Below are 27,324 nucleotides of genomic sequence, written 5' to 3'. Positions count from 1 at the left end.
TTGTGCCCCAATTTGCGGAAGATGAAGTTAAGACACAGAGAGGTTAAGGGACTTGGGAAGAGTCAAGCAGCAGGGAGATGGAGCTGGGGGGTCAGGTCTCAGTCCCAGCCAGTCTCCGCTCAGCACTGACTTCCCCCTTCCTGCACAGCTGTCCTGGGGTGAGCTTGGCCTTAGAGCCATAAGCCTGGGTTCTAGGCCAGCTCGAGGTTCTCACAGGTCAGTTCTCATAACTGCTGTGAACTTGGGTTTCCTCATCCTTGAGATACAGCCCCCCATACTGGCCTGGCTTTCCTCACAGGAGAGCTGTGAGGATTAACAACCTTAGGCGGGACAGCTAGCTGGGTAAACTGTAAAGTGCCGCCCCACAGGAAGGGAGGGATACTGAAGGTGCCAGCCACTTGCCCTTGATGACAAAGGGCAGGAAGTCACTAGGCTCCAACTGTGAAATAAAGCGGCTGGGGTTGTCCCGCATCCTGGGAAAAGGCCTGAGGGAGCGTCATTGCTAATTATTTACCACAAATCCATAGCCCTCTCCTCTCCAGATAACTTTCCCTTGCGGTTCAAAGTGCAGGTTCTGAGTTCAAACAGCTACAGACTCAACTCCTGGAGGCCACTGACCAACTAGAAAAGTTGCTTCAGCTCTCTGAGCCTCAGTTTTTTCACCTGTAAAATGGTGATCCTAACATCCCCTACCTATAGGGTTGCTGTAAAGATTAAATAAAATGATGTATGAAACAAACGAGAGAGCCTGGCCTAGGGGCTGCCACACTTCCTCAATGTTCCAAATGTGGGCCACTATCACCCCCCTCCGCCATCCACTTCCTCCAGACCTTTTGGGGGAGCTCCTCTGACTCATGGCCCAGCCACACCCACCCTCCAGAGTCTGCAGGGTGGCCAGGAGTGGGAGCTGGCAGGGGAAGAAACCCCATCACTGTCAGAAGCGAAAGTGTTAGTTGCTTCGTCATGCCCGACTCTTTGCAATCCTATGGACTGTAGCCTGCCGGGATCCTCTGTCCATGGAATTCTCCAGGCAAGAAGTGGGTAGCCATTAGACTTGGACAAAAGGAAAACTGGGAGTGTTTAAGGCCTGTTTAGGGATACCTCAGACCTGCCCCAATAGCTTCTACTGCACTGAGAGAATTGCAGGTGCTAGGCCTGAGACCCAAGTCTGAGGGCAGTGATGGAGACATGAGGAGCATGGCAGGGAGAAGGTGGTATGGCATGGGGACCGTCTATTTCTTTTAGAATAGAAGAGTCAACAGTTTTCCCTAATAAGGCCATGAACCATGGAGTTCCAGAGGGGGAAGGTTGGACTCAGCCTTTGCGACATAAAACCAGTTTTCTCTATTCTGCTCTGTGGATTAATTGCCAACATGATTTAACATGCTGGCGATGCCCCCATCCCTCCCTGCCCTGGGAAAAATCAGTAGGTTTTTGCTGTGGGGATAGAAAACTCATGAGACAGAGGCGAAGGTGGAAAAAGCATCGGATTGGGAGCTATGTCACTTGCTTCACATCCCAGGTCCGCCAATGATTTGCTGTGTGACCTAAGATAAGTCACTTGCCCTGTCTGGACCTCAGTTTATAAAATAAGAGGGTGCACTAGGGAAGCACTGAGCATTCTTTCAACTCTGCCACTGTGAAGGCTAATTCCTGTTTTGTGCTCACATGGACCAGGAAGGGCAGGTGTGTTTAACCCACTTAAGAGACAGGAAACTAGGGCTCAGAGAGGCTGAACATGTTGCCTAAGGTCACACAGCTACTGAGCAGCAGACTTAAGATTCCAATCCAGACCTGTCTGTCCCCATAGTCCATGCCCTTTGCCTCCAGTAAACAGAAGGAACCTCAACAACTTATTAAACATTCAGTACCCGCCAGGCTTTTTCTTAAGCGTCGTGCCTATTTTATCTAATCCAATCCTAAAAATAATTCTAGGACATAATACCATTATTTCCCTTGTTTTATAGATGAAAAAACTAAGGCTTACAAAGCATAAATAACAGGGCCAAGGGCACTCAGCAGATGACTACAGAGCTAGGGTTTGAGTACTGGACAATGTGTGTGTGTGTCTGTTTATATTTTTGGATCATTCTGCTATTTCCCTGTGCTCCTCTGCTCACAGACACATGGCAGCTAGAGGGTAAATTCTTCATCCCCAGCTCAGCATCCAGGAAAACCTTTTAGTGTAATAATTAGGAAGCTAGTCAACGGTGGGGGGCAGGGAATGAGAAGCTAGTTTCCTAGGCATAGGGCTTGCTGTCTGCAGACCTCCGTTTGATGAAGAACAAAACAATTACAACAGGAAACGCACACACATTATGCACACACATTATACATGTCACCTGGCTCTAATTTTCAGTCAACCTTTTCTGGCCCCGTAGCTGCCCTTGCTCCCTAGTTTCAGCTCAGGAGCCATACAAGAAGCAGACACGCATTTTACCCAGCTGGTGGGGGCTGTGTGTGCACGGGGGGATGGTGACGTCTTTAAAGGACATAGGAAACCTCGGAGGAAAATTCAATCACTGCTCCACTGATCTGGATTTCCGTAATTCTCATCCCCCTCCTGCCTTCACCGGCCTGAGTGGCTGAGGTTTGCATATGACCTACCGACAGCACAGAGAAAGGGGAGAAAAATGGGGAAACGAGTTTGTTCATTTGGGTGATGGAGTGCCCGTTCCCCTTGCCAGCATGCAAGGTTCAATAACGGCAGACAGGGCTTCAAAAAATTGCAGCATAAATAGATGAGCCCTTTAAGGTAATAGAAATTCTGTCATCCGGGGAGAAATATAGGCCTTGAGTCCCAGGGGAGGGGACACCAGGCCCCCCTTCCCTACCTCCCACACTCCCCATCCCCATTATAGGCTGAGCTGAAACGGAGCATCTGTGTGAGGAATGACCAGAAGGTCCCTTATCTCCCAGCCACACGGATTCGATGAGGGGGAGGAGGTCTGGGAAATCAAGTCTCTGTAGCTCTGGCAGTGACCTCACAGGTTGTTCACTCCAGGCACCAACGTGGCAGCAATTAGTTTTAGAGCAGCAGAGAAGGCTTCATCAGGCTGGCCACCTAGGTGAGGCCTTAATTAAGGAAAGGCTGGTCAACGGAGGAGCGTGGAGGGGCTGAGGAGCCGGTCTTCTCCTCGCTGTGATGAGAAAGTCTATTCTTGGTTCTGCGGCTGTCCCTGGGAACCCTGGAGCCCTTGGGAACCCTGCCGCTCCCAGTCGGGAGGAAGTTCCAGCTCTGCTCTTCCTCTCACTTCCATTTCCACCTGTACCCCCAGCAAGGGACTCTGGCCAGGACCAGTCAACCTCTTCAGGTGGGGGACCCCTTTGGATAAATAACAACAAAAATAACAGCGGCAACATCCACAACAGTGGTGATGAAAATAGCTAATACTTGTTGAAGGATGACTAATATGCCAGGTATTCTAGTTATTTTATATGTATGAATTAATTTAATCAGCCCAGTAACTCACTGGGCTTTATTATTATTACCCTTTCACATATGAGAAAACAGAGGCACGGAAAGGTTGTATGTTGCCCAAGGTCACACAACTAATACTCAGCAAAGCTGGTATTTAAAGGCAGAGAATCTCCCTCCAGCATCTCTGAGTAACATCACTCTACAGTATTGCTAAGGTAGAAACTTGCATCATTTGCCCAGCGAACCTGGAATTGATGTTGGGGTCTAGCTGCTCCAGTCTCCCCTGCAGCTGCCTGTTTATTTGATGTGCAGAGAAGCCCATGGGTAGACTTAAGCTCCCACCCTGTTGGCAAGCCCCTTTGGAAATGCCATGAATTTCTTTCCTATAAAGGTCAGTTCTGGAACTTCTGCTACGGGCATTTCATCACTCTTCCCAAGATTTTTATTCATTTCAAAGTGTACTGAGCAAGATATTCATGTGGTAGGCATGCACGGGGAAAGGCAGTAGGAGGCTGGAGGGACTCAGACTCTGAGCCATGTGCTGTGGGAACAGAGGAGACGGAAGGGTTAATTCTAAAGTGAGGCATATTGAGGGAACACCTCATGGAAAAGGCAGTTTTGACTTTAGCCTGAGAGGCTGAGAAGGATTTTCACAGACTGAGATAAGGACAGTGGGGAGGGTGTCTCAGGAGGAGGGAAAAGCCTGAAAAAATGGCATAGGTGGAGTCCTGAAGCAGACACTGTGTTTGGGGAAAGTGAATGTGTGTGGCCACAGTGCAGGTTTGCGGCAGGTAGCAGATGAGGTTAGGGTGAACTAACTAGTTTTAAGGGCAAGTTACAAGGACTGGAGTTTGACCTTTATTTGGTGGGTAATGAGAAGCCATGGAGAGGGGTGATGGGGCCCTTAACTCCCAAGTGGATGGAAACCTCCACCTAGTCCCCTCAATAATTCAGAGACTCTTCCCTTACTTCGTGAATCATCCCTCACTTGGACAGTGCCAGGACTCTGCCACCTTGAGGCCCCTGACATGTGATCCTCACTCTACATTCCCTACCCCCGTTCACCGGGGTGCTCTGGCTGGGTAAAGATCCCGGGTTCTAACGAGGCAGGAACAGCTCATGGGAACTGTCCAAGGTGCTGAACCAATGCCACACCCAATTTTAAACACTGCCATTTTAATGATTAGCTCCTACACCATAGTTTCTGTTGGGTAGGGAACTTCATTTCCATTTTACAGATGAGAAATGGAAGCTTCCAAAGTGAGAAGAACCAGAGCTAGAAACTTTGTTTCTTGTCTTTCAGCCCAGGGCTCTTACTCTGCAGCCCCAGTGTAGTACAGCAATTCATAGCCTAAGTGAGTCCATTGCTGCTGCCAAGCTAAGATGTAAAATGCCCAGACTCTCTTCCCACTTCCATTCCTATGTTCATTTCCATAAGCACTGAAATGTATGTCCATGCTGCAGTGCACCCTGAGACTGACCATTCAGGGTAATGCACAGCTGCTAAAATGGACCTGCTTGGGACAGCAGCTGTGCATATGTGTGGCTCTGTCGCACTGAGAATCCCTGGGCATAACTCATCCTGACATTCTCCTTCGAAGGGAGTGCTGGGCTTGAGGGAAGCAACGTTTCCCTACACTCTCATAGTTCACCAATAATTACTGGGCCTCTACTGTGTTTTAGGCACTAAGCCATGAACTTCCCATTTGAAGATTCTCACTCATGGTTAAGTCTCTGAATAGTTGCGGAAATTCAGAAGTAGGCAGGATAAGTGACCTACGTCACTTACCTAAGGTCACTAAGGTAAGTGACTTTACTTACCCTAGTATGCCTATACTAATAGGCGTAGTAGGGATTGGGTGCCAAGATTTGAACCCAAATTTGCATAGCTCCATGGTGACCCATCAATCAAAGTTCATTGTCTAACAGGGGCAATGTGGTAGCTCCCACCACTGTGGGTTTTGTGATCCTGCACAAGTCAGACATCCTAAGGAGAAAGAGTGTGAGGACCAGAACACCCCAAGTGCCAGATGGGGTTGTTTCTGCCCCATATTCTTATGGCCTCAAGGGGTGGGGACCACCTGGCTGGATCAGGCATGTTACTGGGCTCTCAGAGGTGGTTCAGTACTCCTCACCCCTCATGTTTATGATAAGCCTGGGGCCATTCTCAGCCCTCAGAGACTCTGTCTTCACAAACGTGTTCCAACATCCTCGCTTGGCAAGAAGAGCTCTGGTGGGAGAGGACAGCTGGGGATATGGCCTCACACCCATTGCCATGCTGGCTACTCACACCCAATAGACAGGACTAATGCAACTCTCACCTTGCAGATGAGGAAACTGAGGCCCAGCAAGGTAAAGCAACACTTCCAGGGTTACTGAGCCAAGGCTCAATGTCTCCCAACTCTCAAGAAAGGGCTTTTTTAATGAGTCTCATCATGCGAAATGCCAGGCTGGATGAAGCACAAGCTGGAACCAATATCGCTGGGAGAAATATCAATAACCTCAGATATGCAGATGATACCACCCTTATGGCAGAAAGCGAAGAAGAACTAAAGAGCCTCTTGAAAGTGAAAGTGGAGAGTGAAAAAGTTGGCTTAAAACTCAACATTCAGAAAACTAAGATCAAGGCATCCGGTCCCGTCACTTCATGGCGAATAGATGAGGAAACAATGGAAACAGTGTCAGACTTTATTTTTTTAGGTTCCAAAATCACTGCAGATGGTGACTGCAGCCATGAACTTAAAAGACGTTTGATCCCTGGAAGAAAAGCTATGACCAACCTAGACAGCAGATTAAAAAGAAGAGATATTACTTTGCCAACAAAGGTCCATCTAGTCAAAGCTATGGTTTTTCTGGTAGTCACATATAGATGTGAGAGTTGGACTATAAAGAAAGCTGAGAGCTGAAGAATTGATGCTTTTGAACTGTGGTGTTGGAGAAGACTCTTAAGAGTCCCTTGGACTGCAAGGAGGTCCAACCAGTTCATCCTAAAGGAAATTAGACCTGAATATTCATTGAAAGGACTGATGATGAAGCTGAAACTCCAAAACTTCGGCCACCTGATGTGAAGAACTGACTCATTGGAAAAGACCCTGATGCTGGGAAAGATTGATAAGTGGAAGGCGAAGGGGTCGACAGAGGATGAGATGGTTGGATGGCATCACCGACTGGATGGACATGAGTTTGAGCAAGCTCCGGGAGTTGGTGATGGACAGGGAGGCCTGGCGTGCTGCAGTCCATGGGGTTGAAAAGAATCAGACATGACCAAGTGACTGGACTGAACTGAACTGAATGAGTCTCAAACTAATTGCCCATCCTAAAACTCTTTCCCTTGGTATCTCTAATTTTCTTGAAGAGATCTCTAGTCTTTCCCATTCTGTTCTTTTCCTCTATTTCTTTGCATTGATCACTGAGGAAGGCTTTCTTATCTCTTCTTGCTATTCTTTGGAACTCTGCATTCAGATGCTTATATCTTTCCTTTTCTCCTTTGCTTTTCGCTTCTCTTCTTTTCACAGCTATTTGTAAGGCCTCCTCAGACAGCCATTTTGCTTTTTTGCAATTCTTTTCCATGGGGATGGTCTTGATCCCTGTCTCCTGTACAATGTCACAAACCTCTGTCCATAGTTCATCAGGCACTCTGTCTATCAGATCTAGTCCCTTAAATCTATTTCTCACTTCCACTGTATAATCATAAGGGGTTTGATTTAGGTCATACCTGAATGGTCTGGTGGTTTTCCCCACTTTCTTCAATTTAAGTCTGAATTTCACAATAGGAGTTCATGATCTGAGCCACAGTCAGCTTCTGGTCTTGTTTTTGTTGACTGTATAGAGCTTCTCCATCTTTGGCTGCAAAGAATATAATCAATCTGATTTCGGTGTTGACTATCTGGTGATGTCCATGTGTAGAGTCTTCTCTTGTGTTGTTGGAAGAGGGTGTTTGCTATGACCAGTGCATTTTCTTGGCAAAACTCTATTAGCCTTTGCCCTGCTTCATTCCGTACTCCAAGGCCAAATTTGCCTGTTACTCCAGGTATTTCTTGACTTCCTACTTTTGCATTCCAGTCCCCTATAATGAAAAGGACATCTTTTTGGGGTGTTAGTTCTAAAAGGTCTTGTAGGTCTTCATAGAACTGTTCAACTTCAGTTTCTTCAGTGTTACTGGTTGGGGCATAGGCTTGGATTACTGTAATATTGAATGGTTTGCCTTGGAAATGAACAGAGATCATTCTGTCATTTTTGAGATTTCATCTAAGTACTGCATTTTGGACTCTTTTGTTGATCATGATGGCTACTCCATTTCTTCTAAAGGATTCCTGCCCACAGTAGTAGATGTAATGGTTATCTGAATTAAATTCACCCATTCCAGTCCATTTTAGTTCGCTGATTCCTAGAATGTCAACGTTCGTATTAGACATTAGACATTAGAGATACCAAGGGAACATTTCATGCAAAGATGGGCTTGATAAAGGACAGAAATAGTATGGACCTAACAGAAGCAGAAGATATTAAGAAGAGGTGGCAAGAATACACAGAAGAATTGTACATAAAAGAGCTTCATGACCCAGATAATCATGAAGGTGTGATCACTCACCTAGAGCCAGACATCCTGGAATGTGAAGTCAAGTGGGCCTTAGGAAGCATCACTACGAACAAAGCTAGTGGAGGTGATGGAATTCCAGTTGAACTATTTCAAATCTTGAAAGATGATGCTGTGAAAGTGCTGCACTCAATATGCCAGCAAATTTGGAAAACTCAGCAGTGGCCACAGAACTGGAAAAGGTCAGTTTTCATTCCAATCCCAAAGAACGGCAATGCCAAAGAATGCTCAAACTACCGCACAATTGCACTCATCTCACATGCTAGTAAAGTAATGCTCAAAATTCTCCAAGCCAGGCTTCAGCAGCAGTACGTGAACTGTGAACTTCCAGATGTTCAAGCTGAATTTAGAAAAGGCAGAGGAAGCAGAGATCAAATTGCCAACATCCACTGGATCATCGAAAAAGCAAGAGAGTTCCAGAAAAACATCTATTTCTGCTTTATTGACTATGCCAAAGCCTTTGACTGTGTGGATCACAATAAACTGTGAAAAATTCTGAAAGAGATGGGAATACCAGACCACCTGACCTGCCTCTTGAGAAGCCTGTATGCAGGTCAGGAAGCAACACTTAGAACTGGAGATGGAACAACAGACTGGTTCCAAATAGGGAAAGGAGTACGTCAAGGCTGTATATTGTCACCCTGCTTATTTAACTTCTATGCAGAGTACATCATGAGAAACACTGGGCTGGAAGAAGCACAAGCTGGAATCAAGATTGCTGGGAGAAATATCAATAACCTCAGATATGCAGATGACACCACCCTATGGCAGAAAGTGAAGAGGAACTAAAAAGCCTCTTGATGAAAGTGAAAGAGGAGAGTGAAAATGTTGGCTTAAAGCTCAACATTCAGAAAACGAAGATCATGGCATCTGGCCCCATCACTTCATGGGAAATAGATGGGGAAACAGCGGAAACAGTATCAGACTTTATTTCTTTGGGCTCCAAAATCACTGCAGATGGTAATTGCAGCCATGAAATTAAAAGACGCTTACTCCTTGGAAGGAAAGTTATAATCAACCTAGATAGCATATTGAAAAGCAGAGATATTACTTTGCCAACAAAGGTCCGTCTAGTCAAGGCTATGGTTTTTCCTGTGGTCATGTATGGATGTGAGAGTTGGACTGTGAAGAAAGCTGAGTGCTGAAGAACTTATACTTTTGAACTGTGGTATTGGAGAAGACTCTTGAGGGTCCCTTGGACTGCAAGGAGATCCAACCAGTCCATTCTAAAGGAGATCAGTCCTGGGTGTTCATTGGAAGGACTGATGTTGAAGCTGAAGCTCCAATACTTTGGCCACCTCATGCGAAGAGTTGACTCATTGGAAAAGACTCTGATGCTGGGAGAGTTTGGGGGCAGGAGGAGAAGGGGACGACAGAGGATGAGATGGGTGGATGGCATCACCGGCTCGATGGACATGAGTTTGAGTGAACTCCGGGAGTTGGTGATGGACAGGGAGTCCTGGCGTGCTGTGATTCATGGGGTCGCAAAGAGTCGGACACGACTGAGCGACTGAACTGAACTCTCTTTCAAGGAAAAAGGCAGGTGCATAAATTCACAAACCAAAGAACAAATAAAGGCATTCCTAATTATCATTGACTGCGGGATGTTTCAGGGAGGGTTTCAGCCAAGTCTGCTCAACTAATTGCCCTAATGCCTGACTCCGACCAGAGCTGACTAATTGCAAGAAACTGGATTCATTCCGAAGCTGAGGCGAGGGCAATTGCTTGGTTTCCCGCCCTGGGAACCTGGTGTGTGCAGGAATGAGTCATGCTGGGTGAGAGCAACTGACCATCTTATAATCACCTCGAGTAGTTCCTGCTCACCCCACGACAGGGCCCTGAAGAGCCTTTGTACTTTGCAGGTACAGTGAGCCTGCACAGGAGGAGATGGATGGAAATCCACGGGGTCTCAGCAGGGCTGCTTGGCTCACAGTCTGTCTCAGCCCTGAGCCCCAAGCAGGTAGAACTCCACGTGGAGATGATTCCTACAAGTGTCAAGTCTCCCAAAGTTCAAGGGCAGGAAGTTATTTTAATCCCAGATGGAAGCAGTAGAGACAGTAGCCTGGCCTCCAAACTGCTCGAGCCCTGACCTGGGGGCATTCATCCCCCACCCTGCACACTCATTGTTTACAGATGATGAACTAGGACCCTGGGAGGGGTAGCCGCTTGCCCAGAGTCTATCCCTGCCCTGGTAGTTGAGCTGGGACTGGGTCTGCAGGTCCTCTGCAATCTGCTGCAGTCACTTCACTTCAGCTTCAGTCACCTGATCACTCACCCAGCGGAGACTTTTAATCCTAAACAGCCATTCTCTCCTACCCAAACCCCAAACCTTGAGCACCCCATTTTTTCTATGGAAGTTGTGAACAAATAGGTGGAGAAACAGTGGAAACAGTGGCAGACTTTACTTTTTTGGGCTCCAAAATCACTGCAGATGGTGACTGCAGCCATGAAATTAAAAGACTTTACTCCTTGGGAGGAAAGTTATGACCAACATTGACAGCATATTAAAAAGCAAAGACGCTACTTTGCCAACAAAGGTCTGTTTAGTCAAGGCTGTGGTTTTTCCAGTGGTCATGTATGGACGTGAGTGTTGGGCTACAAACAAAGCTGAGTGCTGAAGAACTGATGCTTTTGAATGACGGTGATGAAGACTCTTGTGAGTCCCTTGGACTGCAAGGAGATCCAACCAGTTCATCCTAAAAGAAATCAGTCCTGAATATTCATTGCAAGGACTGATGTCCAAGCTGAAACTCCAATACTTTGGCCACCTGATGCGAAGAGCTGACTCATTGGAAAAGACCCTGATGCTGGGAAAGATTGAAGGCAGGAGCAGGGGACGACAGAGGATGAGAAGGTTGGATGGCATCACCGACTCAATGGACATAAGCCTGAGTAAACTTGGGGAGTTGGTGATGGACAGGGAGGCCTGGCGTGCTGCAGTCCATGGGGTCACAAAGAATTCAGACATGACTGAGAGACTGAACTGAACTGTGAACCAAGCTCCCAGCAATAAAGGTAAACAAGAGAGGAAACCTTCTGGAGGACAGATCTTTTTCTCTTCTGAAGATGTCGCTAGGATCATTTCCATCTAGTCTTACCTGCCTTGGGGAGATGAAGGGGGCAGCTGAACAGAGTTTTGTTCTATAGACCAGGGGAAACCTGCCCACAAAAGACATCACCACCAGACAAACCTGCACTCTCACATCACAACAAGCACTTCCTTGCAGGTCTTTGGATCACCTCGGCAGCGCACTGGCTTCAGCCAGACCACACCCAGACCAAGTGCTTCAGCATCTCCAGGAGGGCGGCCCAGGCATCAGTATTTGCAAAGCTCTCCAGGTGATTACAATGGGCAGCCCCAGGTGAGCGCCATCTCCTTCCTACTCAAAGCAGCACTGGCATCTCCTGGGAGCATGTTAGAAATGCAGAACCATAGGCCTCAGTTCTACTGCATCAGAACCTACACTTAACAAGGTCCACGGGTGGTTTCTGAGTTCACTAAAGTCTAAGAAGCACCGAGGAAAGGTACTCCATACAGCCCGTTTCTACATCTAACAGCAACATTGCAAGGCAGGTGTCCCATTCCACAGGTCAGGAAACCGATCCTGAAAGAGGTTAACTCGCTGGCCCTGGGTCACACATTTGGGGAGTAGGACAGCAAGATGTGACCCTGGGCTTGTTCCAAAGGCCTGACTTTGGACTACACAAACCACATCTTATAGCACAAAAATATGACCACGGGGGTCGCCTGAATGTTTGGGTTCTCACACTCACTGGGCATGCACCACCTTTAAACAGGATTCCACTTGCAGTGTCAAGTTCCCTGGAATCAAACTTCAAAAAGACCAGCATAATTCATGAGGAAATACAAATAGTAAACAAACACGTAGGGAAAAGGTTTTACTCTCCCTAGTAATCAGAGAAATGCAAATTACAGCAATATTGAGGAGCCATTTTCTAGCTATATAATTAGCAAAAATTAAAACAAGAAAAGAATGTCAGCAGAGTTGTTTTGAAATAGGTACAAGCATACACGACTGATGGCAGTGTAGATTTAAACAACCCTTGAGGAGCGTAATATGGCAACATCCATCAAGAGCCACAAATATATGATGCCCACTGACCCTGGGAAGTCACCCTAAGGAAATAATGCAACAGGAGGGGAAAAGCCTTTGGTAGGAAGATGCTCACTGCACATGTGTTGTGGACTCTGGAAACAACTCAGTATTCAGCACTAAAGGAATGGCTGAGGATCATGGGGGTTCATCAACCCCTGCTGTGTTATGCAGCCACTAAAAATGGATACTCAAGAAGCTCCAGCAGCAAACCTGGGTGAAATACAGCAAAATACAAAGTCTTGTGGTTATTAGGTGCTCTGTGGTTATTTGGATGGAAAAATACTACGTGTGCAGGATATGGACAGACTGGAGCTGGGTACAAAGAAGAAAACTGGTGTTCCAGGGTGAGGAGACAATGGAAAGACAGCTTCCTTCCATTTCATTTTGCAGTTACAAACCTCAGCAGGACTGGCCTCGGAGAACAGCCTTGGCAGCTCTCTGGTCATAGACTCCGAGCGGCCCATGCAGACACTCATCCTTCATCCCCGGGCACAGGGCTGCACTCCCTGATTCTGGCCCCTCTCCTCCTCTGTGGGGGCGGGGGTGGGCAGAGAGGCCATGGGAGCCCCCTCCCATCTTACCATGAAGCCTGGGGCACAGGTGCAGCTCCCAGTGACGCTGTGGCAGTCGGCACCGTTCTGACAGGTGCAGGGCAGCTGGCACCCATCACCATAGTAGCCAACAGGACAGGACTCATTGCAGTGGGAGCCAGCCCACCCTGGCTGGCAGGTGCAAGCTCCAGTCACGGGGTGGCAGCTGAGCAGATGAGAGAAGGATGAGAGGACAGTCTGGTCAGGAATGCGGCCATGTCCCACCCTCTGCCCACCCCAGGTCTGGGCTGCCCATGGTGAAGGATCGAAGAGCCTCTGATGTTAAACTGCTTAATGTTTTTATGTTATTTTTTTTATTTATGTGGCTGCACTTTGTCTTAGTTGCAGCACGCAGGATCTTTAGTTGCAGCATGTGGGGTCTAGATCCCTGACTAAGGATCAAACCCGGGCCCCCCCCTGCATTGGGAGTGTGGTGTCTTAGCCACTGAACCACCAGGGAAGTCCCTTTTTCTTTAAAAAAATTTTTTCTTAGCTTAATGTTTTGTTTATTTGTCAGAACATGCCAAGGTTACATGGTCTTATGAGCCCAAGAAACTGAGGCTCGTAATTGTTAGAAAATTTGCCTAAAGTTACCTTGCAAGGAAATGCAAAATCAGGATTAGATGTAGGTCTCCTGACTCCCAAACAAGTGCTCTTTATAATACAAATACAAAGACCAAAGTAGGAGCCAGCCTTTCCAGGTCCTTCCCTTGTGTACTGTGAGGTTCAGCGCTTCACCCACAAAGGAGATGCCCAGTGTGTGGGCAGGTACTAGGGGGCTGCACTGAGACCCAGTGGCTCTGTATACTGTAGGTACTTAATGAGCATTTGCTGAGTTAAAATGGAACCTCTGGCCAGATGAAGCCTCCCCTCTCTGGCAAGTCTGTACTGGAGAGGACACCCTCCATTCATGCATTGCCAGGGCTCTTTAAGACTGAGCAAGATCATCTCCATCCCTGGTCTGGCTAGCCCAGAGAAAGAACCCTTGGCTGGAGGCCAGGGCTGCCTCGCACGACCTCTAGAGAGGTGGGCAACCTCTGGCTGGGAGCGTCTGATCCAACAGCCAATATACATTCATGTCAGAGGAGATGCTGAGTGTGGTGACCATCTTCTTCTTAGAGCTTCTGTGGGGAGTGTAACTGACTGATGGCCCCACCTACTGTGTCTAAATCCAGATAATCTACCTAAAGTCACATTGCAAGGAATTGCAAAATCAGGATTGGACACAGATCTCCTGACTCTCAAACAAGTTCTCTTTACAATACAAATCCACAGAGACCAAAGCAGGAGGCTTTGTTTTCTCTGTGGTCACACTCCCGCCCTGGGCTCCTCTCAGCTAGAGCACAGCGGGAATACATTAAGGTCGACATAGTCCTGGGAAGTCTGGGACTCCTCTGATGGGCAATTTGGCTGAAAGACTCCCCATCTTGTGAAACTTTCTTTGAACTGCGCTTCAGTTTAAGACTTTGCATCTAGCCTTCCTTCCTCCTTTGTTTCCTTCACACAGGTCAGATCTGCCTTGCAGTTGATGCTTTTCTAGCCTCCCCAGCCCTTTCCCCCTTTTCCCTCACAGCTGTGTTCCTATAAGACCTCTTGCATTTGGCATCTGCTTCTGTCGGGGAGAACCCCAACTGACACTGTGGAGAAGATGCTGGATGGTAGAGACAAGCCTTTTGGATGTCCTGTGTCATCTGCTTCCCTGCTAAAAGTCCAGTTCCAAGGGCTGTGGTTGAAAGGCACACTCTGGGCTGGCAGGAGGAGCCTACACACAAATCTTGGTTCTGCGAAGTTCCACATAGGATATGGGCCTGTCTCCCTGGGTCATTGGTGGATTCCCAGTGCCAGGCTCATATTCACTGCCCTATTAGGAATTCAGGAATGAATACCACTTTTACTACAAGTAATTATTTTCTCTCTGTTGACTTGTTTATCATCTGTCTCCCCACCAGGTGGCAGCTCCATGGTGGTGGTGGGGGGGAGCGCAGTTGTCTGTCTCTTTCACTTCTGTATCGTACCCCAGTGGCCAGCAGTGTCCCTGGCACCGGGAAGATACTTAATACGTATTTGGCAAATGAATTAATGAACAAACTAATTGCGTGAAGCCCAGCCAAGCCAATTCTCCTCTGGGAGCTCTGATTTTCTCATGGAAAATGAGGGATGGACAGGAGCAGACAGTTCCTGAATGGTAAGTACAAGTAGATAAAAATCATTTTGGAAAATGTTTAGTTTCATTAATTGTTCAAGTCAAAACAACAACTGGATATCATGCTTTCTCTACCAAAAATGTCAAGTTACTTTCTTTATTATTATTTTTTTAAATGGACAATACTCAATGCTGGTAAAGGTTTCTAGAAAACAATTTGGGGTTATGTATCAGGAGTCCTAAAAATATTCAGGCCCTTTGGTCTTGTAATTCCATTTCTAAGAATCTATCCTAAGGAAATGATCACAGTTGTGGAGAAAGATTTATGCATGGAGATGTTCCCCGAAGCATTATTTATAACAGTGGAAAATTGAAGTAATTTAAATAATAATAAATAATATGTGACTAGGCTATTAAAGCACCAGGCACTTTACACCTATATTTCTAATCTTCAAGTAAGCCCATGAGTTAGGCATTAGAGCCTCTATTTTTCAGATGGCACTTGGAGGTTATATGACTGGCCCAAGGTCACAAAGATAACTCAGTGGCAGCTGGAATTCAAACCCAGGTCTGTCTGGCCATGTTCTATTCACCGTCACATGCTGCCTCTGACACCAGGATACCGGTTAAATGAATTATGACAATTCATATGAAGGCATGGTAGAGAAGTACTCAAATGTTTTCCAGCCTGTTTATTGATATGACATAAGGGAAAATGAGATAAGCAAACTGTTTATCAAGACAAAGTCATGAGCTAAAGTATGAAAAAAGTGTGAAACAGACGTGGATGAAGAATGAACCAATTACAAGAGAATGGCTTCTGTGCTCACCTCTGGGTTGAGAAATTATGAAGGACTCTGAGTTTGTTCTTTAAATTTCTACATATTCCCTTTCTCAAACTGAGCATCTATTCTATTATAAACAGATAAAAAGCAATAAAATTACAAATATATAGAAAAGAATGTGTGCAAAGGATGGATGTCTGAAGACTTCCCGACCTGCATGGGTCCCTGGCCCCCACACTGTAAGGGGAGATAGTGGCCTGCACGGGTGCCGTGGGGCAGGGACCCCCGCCTTGGTGGGCCTGACTCTCAGCCAGACAGTTGTGGAGCACTCCTCTCTGTCATCAACGCTTCCAGCAAAGCTCTTAGGCATGGCCTCTCTCAGTTCCAACTTTCCAGGGGCCTCCTCTGAAGTTTTGATTTAGGGTCAGAGGGCCTGGCTCAATCCACAGTCATGGAGACTGACAGGCTTGGAAGTATTCAAGCATGTGGCGGGGCAGCACTGACTGCCACAATCAGCTCTGTACCGCCCTGAAGATCCTGAAGGGTCTCAGGCGCCCTCTTGCCCTTCTCTTCAGTAGACTCGCTTGTTACAGGTCCCTGCTCTGGTGTGAAGACTACTCGTGAAAAGCATACTAGATGAACAGCGAGCTGGCGAACATTGGCCTCTAAGCCCTCCTGCATTTCCACTTTCCGTCTCAGCCCACCGGCGTTTTGGATGCACAGGGGTAGTTCTCAACACCAATTTTACCTTTTACTCTGAGAAACCAGAAAGCTCAAAACCAAACCCGAAATCATTTTTCTGTCTCCTTTCATGTCTCTAAAAATCTATTTTTAAAAATATAATTTCTATTTTCTTAATTTGATTACTTGTTATAGAAACTCCAAAAATCCTTTTGAAGAGAGAGTGGGGAATGACCGCTGACTCAGTCACTGACTCAGAAAACTGCCACCACTATGCTCTCAGCACCTTCGTCACAACTCCCCCTCCCTGGTGTCCCCTGCCCTGCCCACCCCGCCACCCCCACCACCCCGGCCTGGTGGCAGAGCCATTCCCTTGGGTCACATGGTGGGCAAACGACTGCTGGTTCGGCTCAGGCAAAAGTCGCAAACACTGATGCTACTTCACTTGCGTAGCTTTTTTTCCACCCCCTCACCTTTCTCCATTTCCCCCAGACATAGATTAATCACAAGTTAATAGGAGTGGAAAGCTGAACAATACAGGACCCTTTTCAGGGTGGAATTTTCTGCCTTTTTCTCTCCTGGCTGCTCTGAGATTTCTATCAATGCTGCATCTGTTGGCTTAAATCAAATCTTTCAAAGGTAATCCACGATCATGGCCACTGGAATTCGTCTATGACAGTCCAATTGTGGAGGGGACATGGACAAGGGCTGACACATGGGCGCTCACTTTCTCAAGGTTATTCCTTGATGAAGGAAGGAGGCTGCTTTGTGTGTGCTACAAAGCGTTTATAAAGGGAATGAAACGCTGGGGAATTTCTCTGGCCACTTTTTCCTTCCCAGGGCACTTGGGCTCGACCTCCTTGAAGCGTCCTCTCCAGAGGGGCACAGAGCAGAAAGAGGCTGGGGCAAGCTGAGGAGACTTTTCTTTGGTCAAGGGTTGGGAGGTCTTTGTTTCTCTAAGAAAGATGCTCAGGGCTTTCCTTGCAAGCTGTCTTGGGAGGGCTCCTGCAGAAGCCAGTGGGGCAATGAGGCAAGGCTGCTGAGGACCCCGCACTGCATCTTTTGGGGAGCTGAGTGGAAGTTTCAGCAGCAAAGGCCACAAGAAATTTTACCCTCACTGGCCTGATGAAGGGTGATAGATTGGGAAACTGAGACAGAGAGGGGAAAGTACACATTGCCAGGATCCAGGGGGCCCAGACCCACCAAAACCTGCGGCTTAACTGCCTTAGGAGTAGGAGTCCTAGAGTCATTCCTCTGCTTTTCTCGGATCCCAAGAGAAGGCTCTAGAATGGGACAAAGGCTCACGAGAAGAGAGGAGTGACCTGTGTGCACACAGAGGAGGACAGCTCTTCCCCGTGTCCCTGAGAACAAAGCCAAGTGCAGCGAGAGAGAGGGTGAGTGAGAGCGGAGGTTCTCCACCTTGGGCAGCCCTGCTTCTCCCTATCCCATCCAGGTTGTCAGAACTTGGGGTTGCGGTCAGGGTCGTGCTACTGGCATCTAGTGGATAGAGACCAGGGACGCTGCTAAACATCCTGCAATGCATAGGACAGCCGTCCACGACAAAGAATTATCCAGCCCAAAACATCCATAGTGGCAAGGCTGAGAAATTTTGAGTTAAACCAAATAAAAACTTGGTGGGTGCTGGGGGCTCAGTCCCTGGGGCAGTGTGACAGGAAAAAGTGGTGAAACTTTAGAGCTTGGGCAGAACCACCTAGAGGAATGGGCTGTTGAAGGTGAATTCAGTGATTCTTTTTCCTGAAGGTCTGCTGTGTACCAGGCATCATGCAGTGCTGAGGCTGTGGAGCTGGGCAAGTCCATGCTGACACTGCTTCCGCAAGGAGGTGTCAAGTGGACCCGGAGGAACCCGGCCTGGGGGCTTGGCTGCCAGGTGCCCTCGGAGTCCCCACGCCTAAGAAGTGCTACTGCTCCCAAGCCCTGAAATGCGACACGTGTTATAGAGAGTAAAGCAAATAATCATCAATATTGAATGGGCTGAGATTAGCGACGGAGAAGAGGGAGTCCTTCCAGATTAATAATGCATTGAGGACGCCTTCAGAGGAGGGGTAAATTATGCAGGGCACGCTTGCTCGGGCTTGGGAAGGAAACAATAGCTCTTTCATTTGGGGGTTGTTGGTTGGATCGCCAAGGCAGGGACTATTCCTGCACTGGATCTCAGCAACAGTCTTGCTTCCTGTCCCTGACACGGGCCTCCCTTGGCTTCCCTGCAGAGCAGGCTTGCTGGGGGGTGAGGGGGGGTGGCAGCTGGGGTTCCTGGTGCTGCCTGTCCACCCACGGGACAGTCTGAGGCAGCTGTCCAGTACCCCCAACCAGCCATGTGGAAACCCTGTGCTTAGAGCCGGGGAGCTCTCACTGTGCCCTCCAGACCTGGCCCAGAAGCCACCTCCTCCAGGAAGACTTTCTGTACACAGCCCCTGGGCACAGTTACTTGAGCACATGACACAACAGGGCCAGCCAGATATATTTCAATACTTCTAAGATGCTTTTTGCCCCACATTTCATAGCTCTGATGGATGCGCTATGCAGTCAATGGTATGTCATGGTTCAGTTGTAGTAGTACATACAATAAAGCAGAGCCTCACCGCTGGTGTTGTCTTATATTTGAAGAAATATGGTAGAAGATGCTCAATGTGTGTGCGTGTGGTGGGGGAGGGGTGCGGGGGGGGGAGGGGGGAGGGGGGGAGTTGCAGGGGGAGGAAGGGTATGTGCTCCAGACTCAAGTTCCTGAGGGCTGGGCAGGTGTTAAGGGGTACTTTCTTTTCTCATGGTCGGCCCTGCAGGCTCTCGGTGTTTGTTGAATGAATAAGTGAATCAATGCTTAAGTCATATACACGTCAGCTCCACTGGCTCCAAGGCCCCCTGTTAATGGTTTCCTTTCCAACCTTCTGCCATTGCAGACAGCACTGCCCGAGCCACTCAGCTCTAGGAACTAAGGACTGAGGACAGATTCTGTCTAAGCCATAATGCTTGTGAAGATGACTCTGCTTACAGTGACCAGAGGCTCCTGGGCGATGTGTGGAGAAGCAAAAGCTGGAAGTGAGGAGGAGCTGAGGCTAAGTCCTAGCTGTCCCAGAGACAAGGCTACAAGGCAGAGGCCTCTCTGTCTGGCCTGAAAACAGCAGCAAAACCCATGGCCCAGGGCAGCTGGTCCTCCCCTGAGCTGTCCTGCAGGCCCGAGGGGAGAAGGAGAGTCCCCTCACCCTGCACCATCCTAATAAGAGTCGGCCACATAAAAGGCTGTCGAAGCATTTATCTCGGGCCCAACAGCCTCATCTGAAGCTTTAATCTGGGGCCTGACAGCCTCATCTATTACCAGAGGGTGGTACCAACTGGTGCAGGAAGTGGGAAGTGAAGGGAGCTGGGGCGGGGGCGGGGGGTGGCCCAGGGCAGCTCTGGCTTCTCTACTTCCAGGAAGCAGGGGTTTGGCCAACATCAATTCAGGTGTCCCCAAGCCCTGAAGGGCAGAGAGCAAGGCAAGGCTGGCCCCAAGCCAAGACCCTGATGCGAGCCTGCCCTCTGTCCCTCCTGCTCTTCTACCCTAGCCAGGGCCAGAGGGGACACTCTCTGCAGGCCTCAGGTGAGCCATCCTGGTTTTTAAGGTCTCTTCTAATGCTGACCCTCTATGGCTAAAGCCCTGTTCTTCTGCCCTGGTAGTCTGGTCTCTGGGCCCCTTGGGGTTGGGAGATGACTTGGTTAGATGTGGACTGTGTGGAGGGGAAGTGTTTTCCAGGAAAATGCCCCCAGGGCCTGTGGTACCCCAAGCTCAGCCTCAGCGCTCCCCCCCAGGATTGCATGGCTGCACCCATTCCCACCCTGCTTCCCTGGGGTTCACCAGGCACCCTCTTGCTCCTGCCGTGTGGCCCATTTTCAATGCCAGCAGCCAGGTTCAGTGTTGGCAGCGGCAGGTGGTGGACAGAGCAGGTGACCTCAGTCCTCATCTTGATGGACTGAGTGACCTTGGCTTTCCCTTCTTTGATCAGACTGGCCAGTGAAGGCGATCGCTGAGGTCCCGGCTCTGCCACTGCCTGCCCAGATAACCCAGGTGGAGGTGGTGGCTTATGCTCTGAGAGCCCCCTCTCCACCAGGGCCCCCCAGTCCCTGTCCCTGGGCTCACCTATCCCCCTCACGTCATACCTAATGGTGTTGTCAGCATCGCAGGGGCAGGGCAAGCTGCAGCCTGGGCCGTGCAGGCCCTCAGGGCACAGCCGCTCCTGGCAGCGCGGGCCTTTGTAGCCGGGCTCACACTCGCAGGCGCCGGAGGTGGGTGAACACTGACCTCCATTGTGGCAGTCGCAGCGCTGGGAGCACTGGAAGCCGAAGGTCCCCAAGGGGCATTCCTCTTGGCACCTGCAGCACAACAGAGTGTGGTGAGCCGGTGCCCCCTTACCTGCCTTTCCAGGTCCTCCGGGCCTGGGCCTGGCGTGCTGCACCTCCTCACAGCCTCCTCCCCTTTTGCCTTGCCTCCTGCAGGAAACATTCTGTGGTTTCACCATCCTAGCCCGTTCCCCTCTCCAGGCCAGTTCCCCTCAGTCCCCAGGAGTGAGTTCATACTATCATATCTCACTGATTGTAGGCTTTGTGTAGTTTTTTTTTTTTGACTGCAGTAAATAAGGATAACATAAATTTGCCATTTTAATTATTTTTAAGTATACAGTGGTATTAAATACATGTATATTGTGTGGGTTTCCCAGGTGGCTCAGTGATAAAGAATATGCCTGCCAAAGTCGGAGATGTCAGAGACGTGGGTTCTATCCCTGGGTGGGGAAGATCCCCTGGAGGAGGAAATGGCAACCCACTCCAGTATTCTTGCCCTGGAAATCCCATGGACAGAGGAGCCTGGGGGGCTACGTCCATGTGGTCACAAAAAGTCAGACATGACCGAGTGAGCATATACATAGAACACACGTTGCTGTGCAACCATCACCACCATCCATCTCTAGAACCTTTTCATCTTCCCAAACTGAAACTTCCGTACCCATTAAATAACAAGCTACGTGACGTCCCACGGCCAGAGGAGCCTGGCAGGCTATAGCCCATGGGCGCGCAGAGTCAGACGTGACTTAGCATAGAGCATGCACGGACGTAGACCCATTGCCACCGCAACAAATGAAGCGGTGAACCTGGGGGCGTTTGAGGAAAGAGGTGGGCCACCCCTGCATCCTAGAGACCAATGAACAGCAACGGCCTATGGACTTTGGACTGTCTGCGTCCCCACGCTGCTTCAAACGTGTGGAGAATGGGGAACTGGCCTTACTGCCCTGACATCTGCTTCCTCATCACAGAATGGGATGGTAATAATTAAACCTCACCATGTGTTTGAGGATTAAATGAGATAACGCGTACAAACATTTAGAAAGGTGCCCCATGAATGGTAAGCGCTCAATAAGCAGTGTTAGTTCTTATTATTACTCTTGTTAATACTGTTTTCTGTAGTTCTAACAGAGCCCTTTTGGCATGAAAAGGCTCAAAGGGAAGACTTCCAAAATGTTAACAATGGAGTGGACTTAAGGAATTACGAATGCTTTAATGATTATGTTTTTCCATTTTCAGGTTTTCTATTTATCTTCTACAATAATCAGGGCAGAGGGGAGCCATAAAAGATGTTGGGAAAAATAAAATACGGCCTTAGCCTCTTTATTAAATCTTGCTGAGTCCTGAGTTGGAAGCAGTGTTCTTCATCACAGCACCCAGATTGTCTTCCTGCAAGTCCTGCTGCATTTTAGCCCATCTGAGGCCTCCGGGAGGGAAAGAATGGAGGAAGAGGGAAGCGAGAAGGGGATGCGTGGAGAAGAAATGGGAGCTAGAAGAGAGGAAGAGGGGAATATGGCGGAAGGGGTGAGGACGGAAACCGAGGCAGGCGCAGAGGACACAGTGCCGGTAAGAACTGGACACCGCCAGCCTGTTCTGCCTCACAGTGGATTTCCCCGGAGGTCACTCAGGTTGCCTCTCCTGGATGTCTTAGGCCATCAGGGAAGAAACCCCAGCCTGGAGACACCTCCAGACTCTCCTCTCCCACTGGAACATTCCTGCTCCCTCCCCTCTGGCAGGATTGAGCAGAGAGTCCTAGAGTGTGAGCTCCCTTCTCTGAAGGGCATGTCTCCAACCCATGTCATATTTACAAAGTGACACTCCATAGCCCCAGAAAAAGAATCTGGAAATGAAATATTGACAACCTAATCCATTTACATAATCAGCCTCTTTTTTTTTTTTCTACCCACAATTTAAACAACTTATTTATTTAGAGATCAAGCAACGACTGCTAATGAATTTTACACAAAGCGCACTAATAACGGGGCCTGTGGAACAGAAGGGTAATCACAGCAGGAATTAGTTTTCTACTTAAACATCCTTCCTTTGCAACATATCAATCTAATGTGTCCGATATTACCATTAACAACCAGATACATTGCTCAATTAAATTACAAAATGAGCTGCAAAACCCTCGTTATGTTTCATGTTTAATTTGCACTGGATTCTGCCTATCCGGGGAGGCCTGCGTTATTATACCCACTCAACTTTAATATGCTTGCAACGATGTGGGGTGGGTTCATGCAGCTGTCACTTACAAAATTAATGGAGGCAATTTTACAAAATATTAAACACCAGGCAGCCTGTTTAGGTGGGAAACCCAAATGCTACTGGGCCCTCTTTTTGAATTCTTCTGGAGTTGATGGGCAAAGCTTGCCAGAGGATGCTAAGGTCTGAGGGGCTTCGCTCTGTCTCAGGTTCACGGGCTGGGTCCCAACAAGGGGGATTAGGGTTATTTCTCCATTTGGTACGTCTTGGCAGTGGAAATGGAGAGCGCTGATGAGGCTGGGTCTCCTGGTGTGGGATCTAGCCGGTTGGCGCTATCAACCTGCTTGTCTCCAGTGGTGAATGGGTTTCTGTGGCCATCATATGCAAGTGGCCAAGATGAAGGGGTCCTGTGTCAGTTCCAGGGTCTCCCAGTTCCTGCCCCTGCTGGCTCAGCCTAGCATTTTCTCACTGGGAGAGACAGTGGGGACGGGAAGGTGGAGGCAGCACAATCCTGCCACCCTTTCTTCCCTCAGAGATGCAGACTCCAGCAGAGGTCAGAGAGGGATGGGTGCCCTGATGCCACATCCCACATTCTACACCAGGGATGCTCACGAGCTGAACATGCTCACCAAGAGCTCAGATCTGGCTTAAAAGGCTCCAGGCTAGGGGTAAACGGGCTTCAGGCTGAAAATGGAAAATCTCTTTTCTGGACATCACTAGGATTTGGGGCTGACTCCAATGAGAGTTGGAGGGGCCCCACTATGTTGGTCAGAGCCAGAAGGACTCATTGGTTAATTCAGCCCTGACTCCCGCTTCCTGATGTTACCTGGGCAGGGGAGGCAGAGTAACAAAATCCAGAGCAACAAAATCCAGGTGAAACACGGATCCCGCAGAAGCAGGCAAGGGGCGTGAGAGTTTCCTTTCTACTGCCCATCTCTCTGCTCAAAGAGACTGATGCGGTTCAGTCTGAGAGGGAGGAGATTCACCTAGATTCTGTGGACAAATGTCCTCCACCAAATCTGAATTCACTCACCATCAGACACCCTGGCTGTCCTTTCTCCTTCTCCCAGAGCACCTTCCCTTTCATCATGAAATCCCTCTTGCCATGGCAAACACACACGTCCGGTAACCCTCCCATTATGTATTTTGTGGGTTATCCACTTGGCAAGGTTAGTTTGATTCCAGAACATTGGCGGCCTTGTTCAGTCTGCTCTTAGGCCACAGGCCTTCAGAGGATGCAAACTGATGTCAGTATCCTTTTGACAGGACTCATATCAGGAATAAAAATCCACTTCTAAAAAGAATAGTGCAAAATGTGTGAACTGAGAGTGCAGGCTCAGCTGCTTTGGATTATTGGTGCCGCTGCCTCCCTCCAGGAGGGCAGCAAGTAGAGGGTGGTGGTAGGTGCCCACCTCTTTCTCCAGGTGAGTCAAATTCCAGGCTTGGGTCACTGGGCTGGGGGAAGGTGGGTGCCCTCAGCAGGCTGAGGGCCAGGAAGGATGGATTGGCAGGAGGACTCAGAGTGCTTTCTGAGAAAGGAACAGGAAAGCTGGCAGAAGGCTGGTAAACCTGACCTGTTGTCTGCAAGGCTGCCGTGAACATGAGCAACGTGACCAGTAAGGACGATAGCTAACAGCATCCTTACCTGTCTCCCATGTATCCGGCTGTGCAGTGGCACTGCCCAGCCACGTGGTCACACTGCCCTCCGTGGTGGCAAGGACAGTCCTGGCTGCAGTTCTGGCCGAACGTCCCCGGTGGGCAGGGCTGGGCACACACTGCTCCCTGAAACACAGGAGGGAAGACCTGCAGACGTGGTGCTTCTGAGATGCAATCCTGAGGCCACCTTCTTCTAGAAGTAGCACGGTTGCTACAGCCCAAGGGACCACCCCATCCCTTAGCGGGACCTTCTCCCCAGTCACAGAAGCACAGAAAGTTGGACACCATGACTCCAAAGCCACACTTTAGAGATGGGCAGACTGAGACCAGTTTGCTTATCCAATCTTTCAGCACATATCTAATGAGTGCCTGTTGTATACCAGACCCTCCACTAGACTCCAGGGATATAAAAATACAGGTAGGATTCGATTCCTGTCCTTCCAACCTACTGGGGAGAGAGACAAGAAAACAGATAACCAGTGCGTGGTGCTAGGTGCCCTCACGCTGGTGCAGGAGGCAGTGCTGAGGAAAAAAGAAAGCAGAGACGTGATTAGCACGGTGGTGTGGAAACCTACATTTATCTCTACTTCCTTCCCAAGCCCAGCTACCAGAAGAGTAAAGGGGAGCAGGGGGAACATCTAACCCTACAAGGAGGAACGGAAGGGGAGAGGGGACCGGAGAGGACAAGAAGTGTCACGCGGTGGAAGAGGGACTGGCAGGTGGAGGAACAGGACCTGCTGGAGTCTCTGCTTTCTCAGCAACGACGAGTGCCTGCAAAGGGAGCGCCGGAAGACAACGCTCAGTAAAGCTCAGGAATCAGAGATGCCGGAGGGCCAAGGTGCTGGTGTGCAGAACAGGAGGAGTGTTTAGAAGTTTATAAAAGAGGGAATTAGTCCCCAGATTTTTACCCTCATTCCAAATAGCCTTGCCAAGACCAGCAGTGTACTTTTAGGGAGGCTGACCCACGAACGCTTCAGACACAGGGACACCAAGCACAGCTAAGGTGGGGGGGACCATCAGAAATGGGGATCTTGTGGGATCTGCCTGCCTAACAGTCAGACCCTCTGCTCTCTTCCCCTGCTCGGCCCCTAGGATTCTAGTGACCAGACTCTACTCCCTTTTGCAGGGTTCGGGAGGATTTCTTTCTGGGAACACTGAGAGGTCAAAGGGAAAGACCTCCAGATACTGATATTTAAGGCTCCTATCAGTCAACAAGCCTGGCACCTCTCCTGCCCCTCAGGCTTCCAGCCAGCTTTTCCAAGGATTACTGTAAAACATGAACAGGAGACTAGGAATCAGCAGATACTTGAAATGAGGCTCTAATGAATTGTGAGATGGTGGTAAAGCATGTTTTGGAGAAATATGAAGGGAAATGACAGAAGAAACACCTAAAAGATTTGAATCTGGTATCTTTCAGGAGTAGGACCTGTCAGGGGGTGGGAAAGAGGACTATTTGCCCTTCCTTCCAGCAGTAGCCTTGTGGTATGAGATACTATATATAATTTTGAAATTATACATATGACTCTTTGGTCTTTATCAAACAGGAATCTAAACTTACTTTTGTTTCCTGCTGCCTTTCTAGCCTCTCCCACACCAGAGATGGTCATTTTTCTTATGAAGATCAAGGATTCTCCCACAATTAATTAATCAATTAGTTCAACTCACAATTATTAAGCACCGATAATTGCCAACCCTGAGGAAGCTAGTTTAGTCAGGAAAATCCTGCTGACCAGAGTCATCTATCAATATCATCCAATTTACTTGTAATGAATTAAGCAGTAGGCCTTTTAACTCAGATTTCTCCCCTACATATATGTCAGATAGTGTGGGGCTGAGACGGGGGCTAGGAGGGGCAGAGATGGACGATTGAGGGGAAGAGGCAGTAGCCGAGGATGGTGAGATGAGCGTGTACGTGAGGAGAGGCGCAGGGTAAAGCTACTCAGATGAGGGGTCCCTCTTCTTCCTGGAGGTGGCGGGGGTGGTACTTTGGGCCTGCTTTTCTCACTGTGCCCCCAAAGTTCTAGGGCTTCTTGAGGGAAGGGAGGAGTCTTTATAGCCAGTTCTCTGCAATCCTGGGCTGGATGAGGCCACTTTGACAATTAAGGGGGCTGTGTTTATACCTTCTACGTCCTCATCATGGAGCACAGTGGAGCCCTCCTATACTCACACGCACACACACACACACACACACACACACACACACTCTCCATCCATCCATCCATCCTGTAGACCACAGACTCCCTTTCTCTTAAGAGTTTCTGAGACATGATCAGGGTTTCCTGAAGAGACCAATAGGAATGGTTGCTTCCTTTCAAGAATTCCTGGGGAAATTGAGCATCCTTGAGCCTTTTCTGGATGGGACGGTGAGCACCTCTTTCAGCCCCTGCCCAGTATTCCCCACCCACAGCTCGGTCCTCCTCAGGCTCGAGCTCCTGGGGCTGGAAGAATCTGCTACCTCTGAAGGGCTGCTGCCTGATAGGGTGGGAAGAACACTGGACTCAAAGTCAGGACTTGGGCTCAAACCCCAGGTCTACCTCCTTCCAGATGGCCGAACGAGGACAAGTCATGTGATAGTTCTGAGCTGCGGTTTCCTCATCTCTAAAATGGGAGTGGTAACCCCCAGTGTCCCACGTGGTTGTAAAGATTCAGTGGGATCAGAGATGGGAAGGAACCTTCATTAAATTAGAGATGAGTGGGCCCTTCATTAATATTCAACCCAAACAGACCCCTGATGAGGTGGAGGTGGTAGGACCCCATATCACATGGGACAGGGAAGAGTCGGGGAGAACCACACAATCG

At 48.8% G+C, this 27,324-nt stretch overlaps 1 protein-coding gene across 9 annotated transcripts in view; it reads right to left on the bottom strand.

Annotated features, from left to right (window-relative positions):
• The window catches only part of MEGF11 (multiple EGF like domains 11), a 390,793-nt gene that overhangs the window by 54,648 nt on the left and 308,821 nt on the right, over window positions 1-27,324 (bottom strand). For all 9 annotated transcript variants that reach the window (XM_018053635.1, XM_018053628.1, XM_018053631.1 and 6 more), the window contains exons 8-10: window positions 24,515-24,651; window positions 20,488-20,700; window positions 12,718-12,892 (exon numbers count right to left, since the gene is read on the bottom strand). In XM_018053635.1, the coding sequence (XP_017909124.1) occupies window positions 12,718-12,892; window positions 20,488-20,700; window positions 24,515-24,651 (525 nt within the window). The remainder of the gene's footprint in view (window positions 1-12,717; window positions 12,893-20,487; window positions 20,701-24,514; window positions 24,652-27,324) is intronic.

Source organism: Capra hircus, chromosome 10, assembly GCF_001704415.2.
Source record: "Capra hircus breed San Clemente chromosome 10, ASM170441v1, whole genome shotgun sequence".
NCBI lineage: Eukaryota > Metazoa > Chordata > Mammalia > Artiodactyla > Bovidae > Capra > Capra hircus.
The sequence above is the reverse complement of the archived record's forward strand: the minus strand, read 5'-3'. Positions and strand labels throughout refer to the sequence as shown.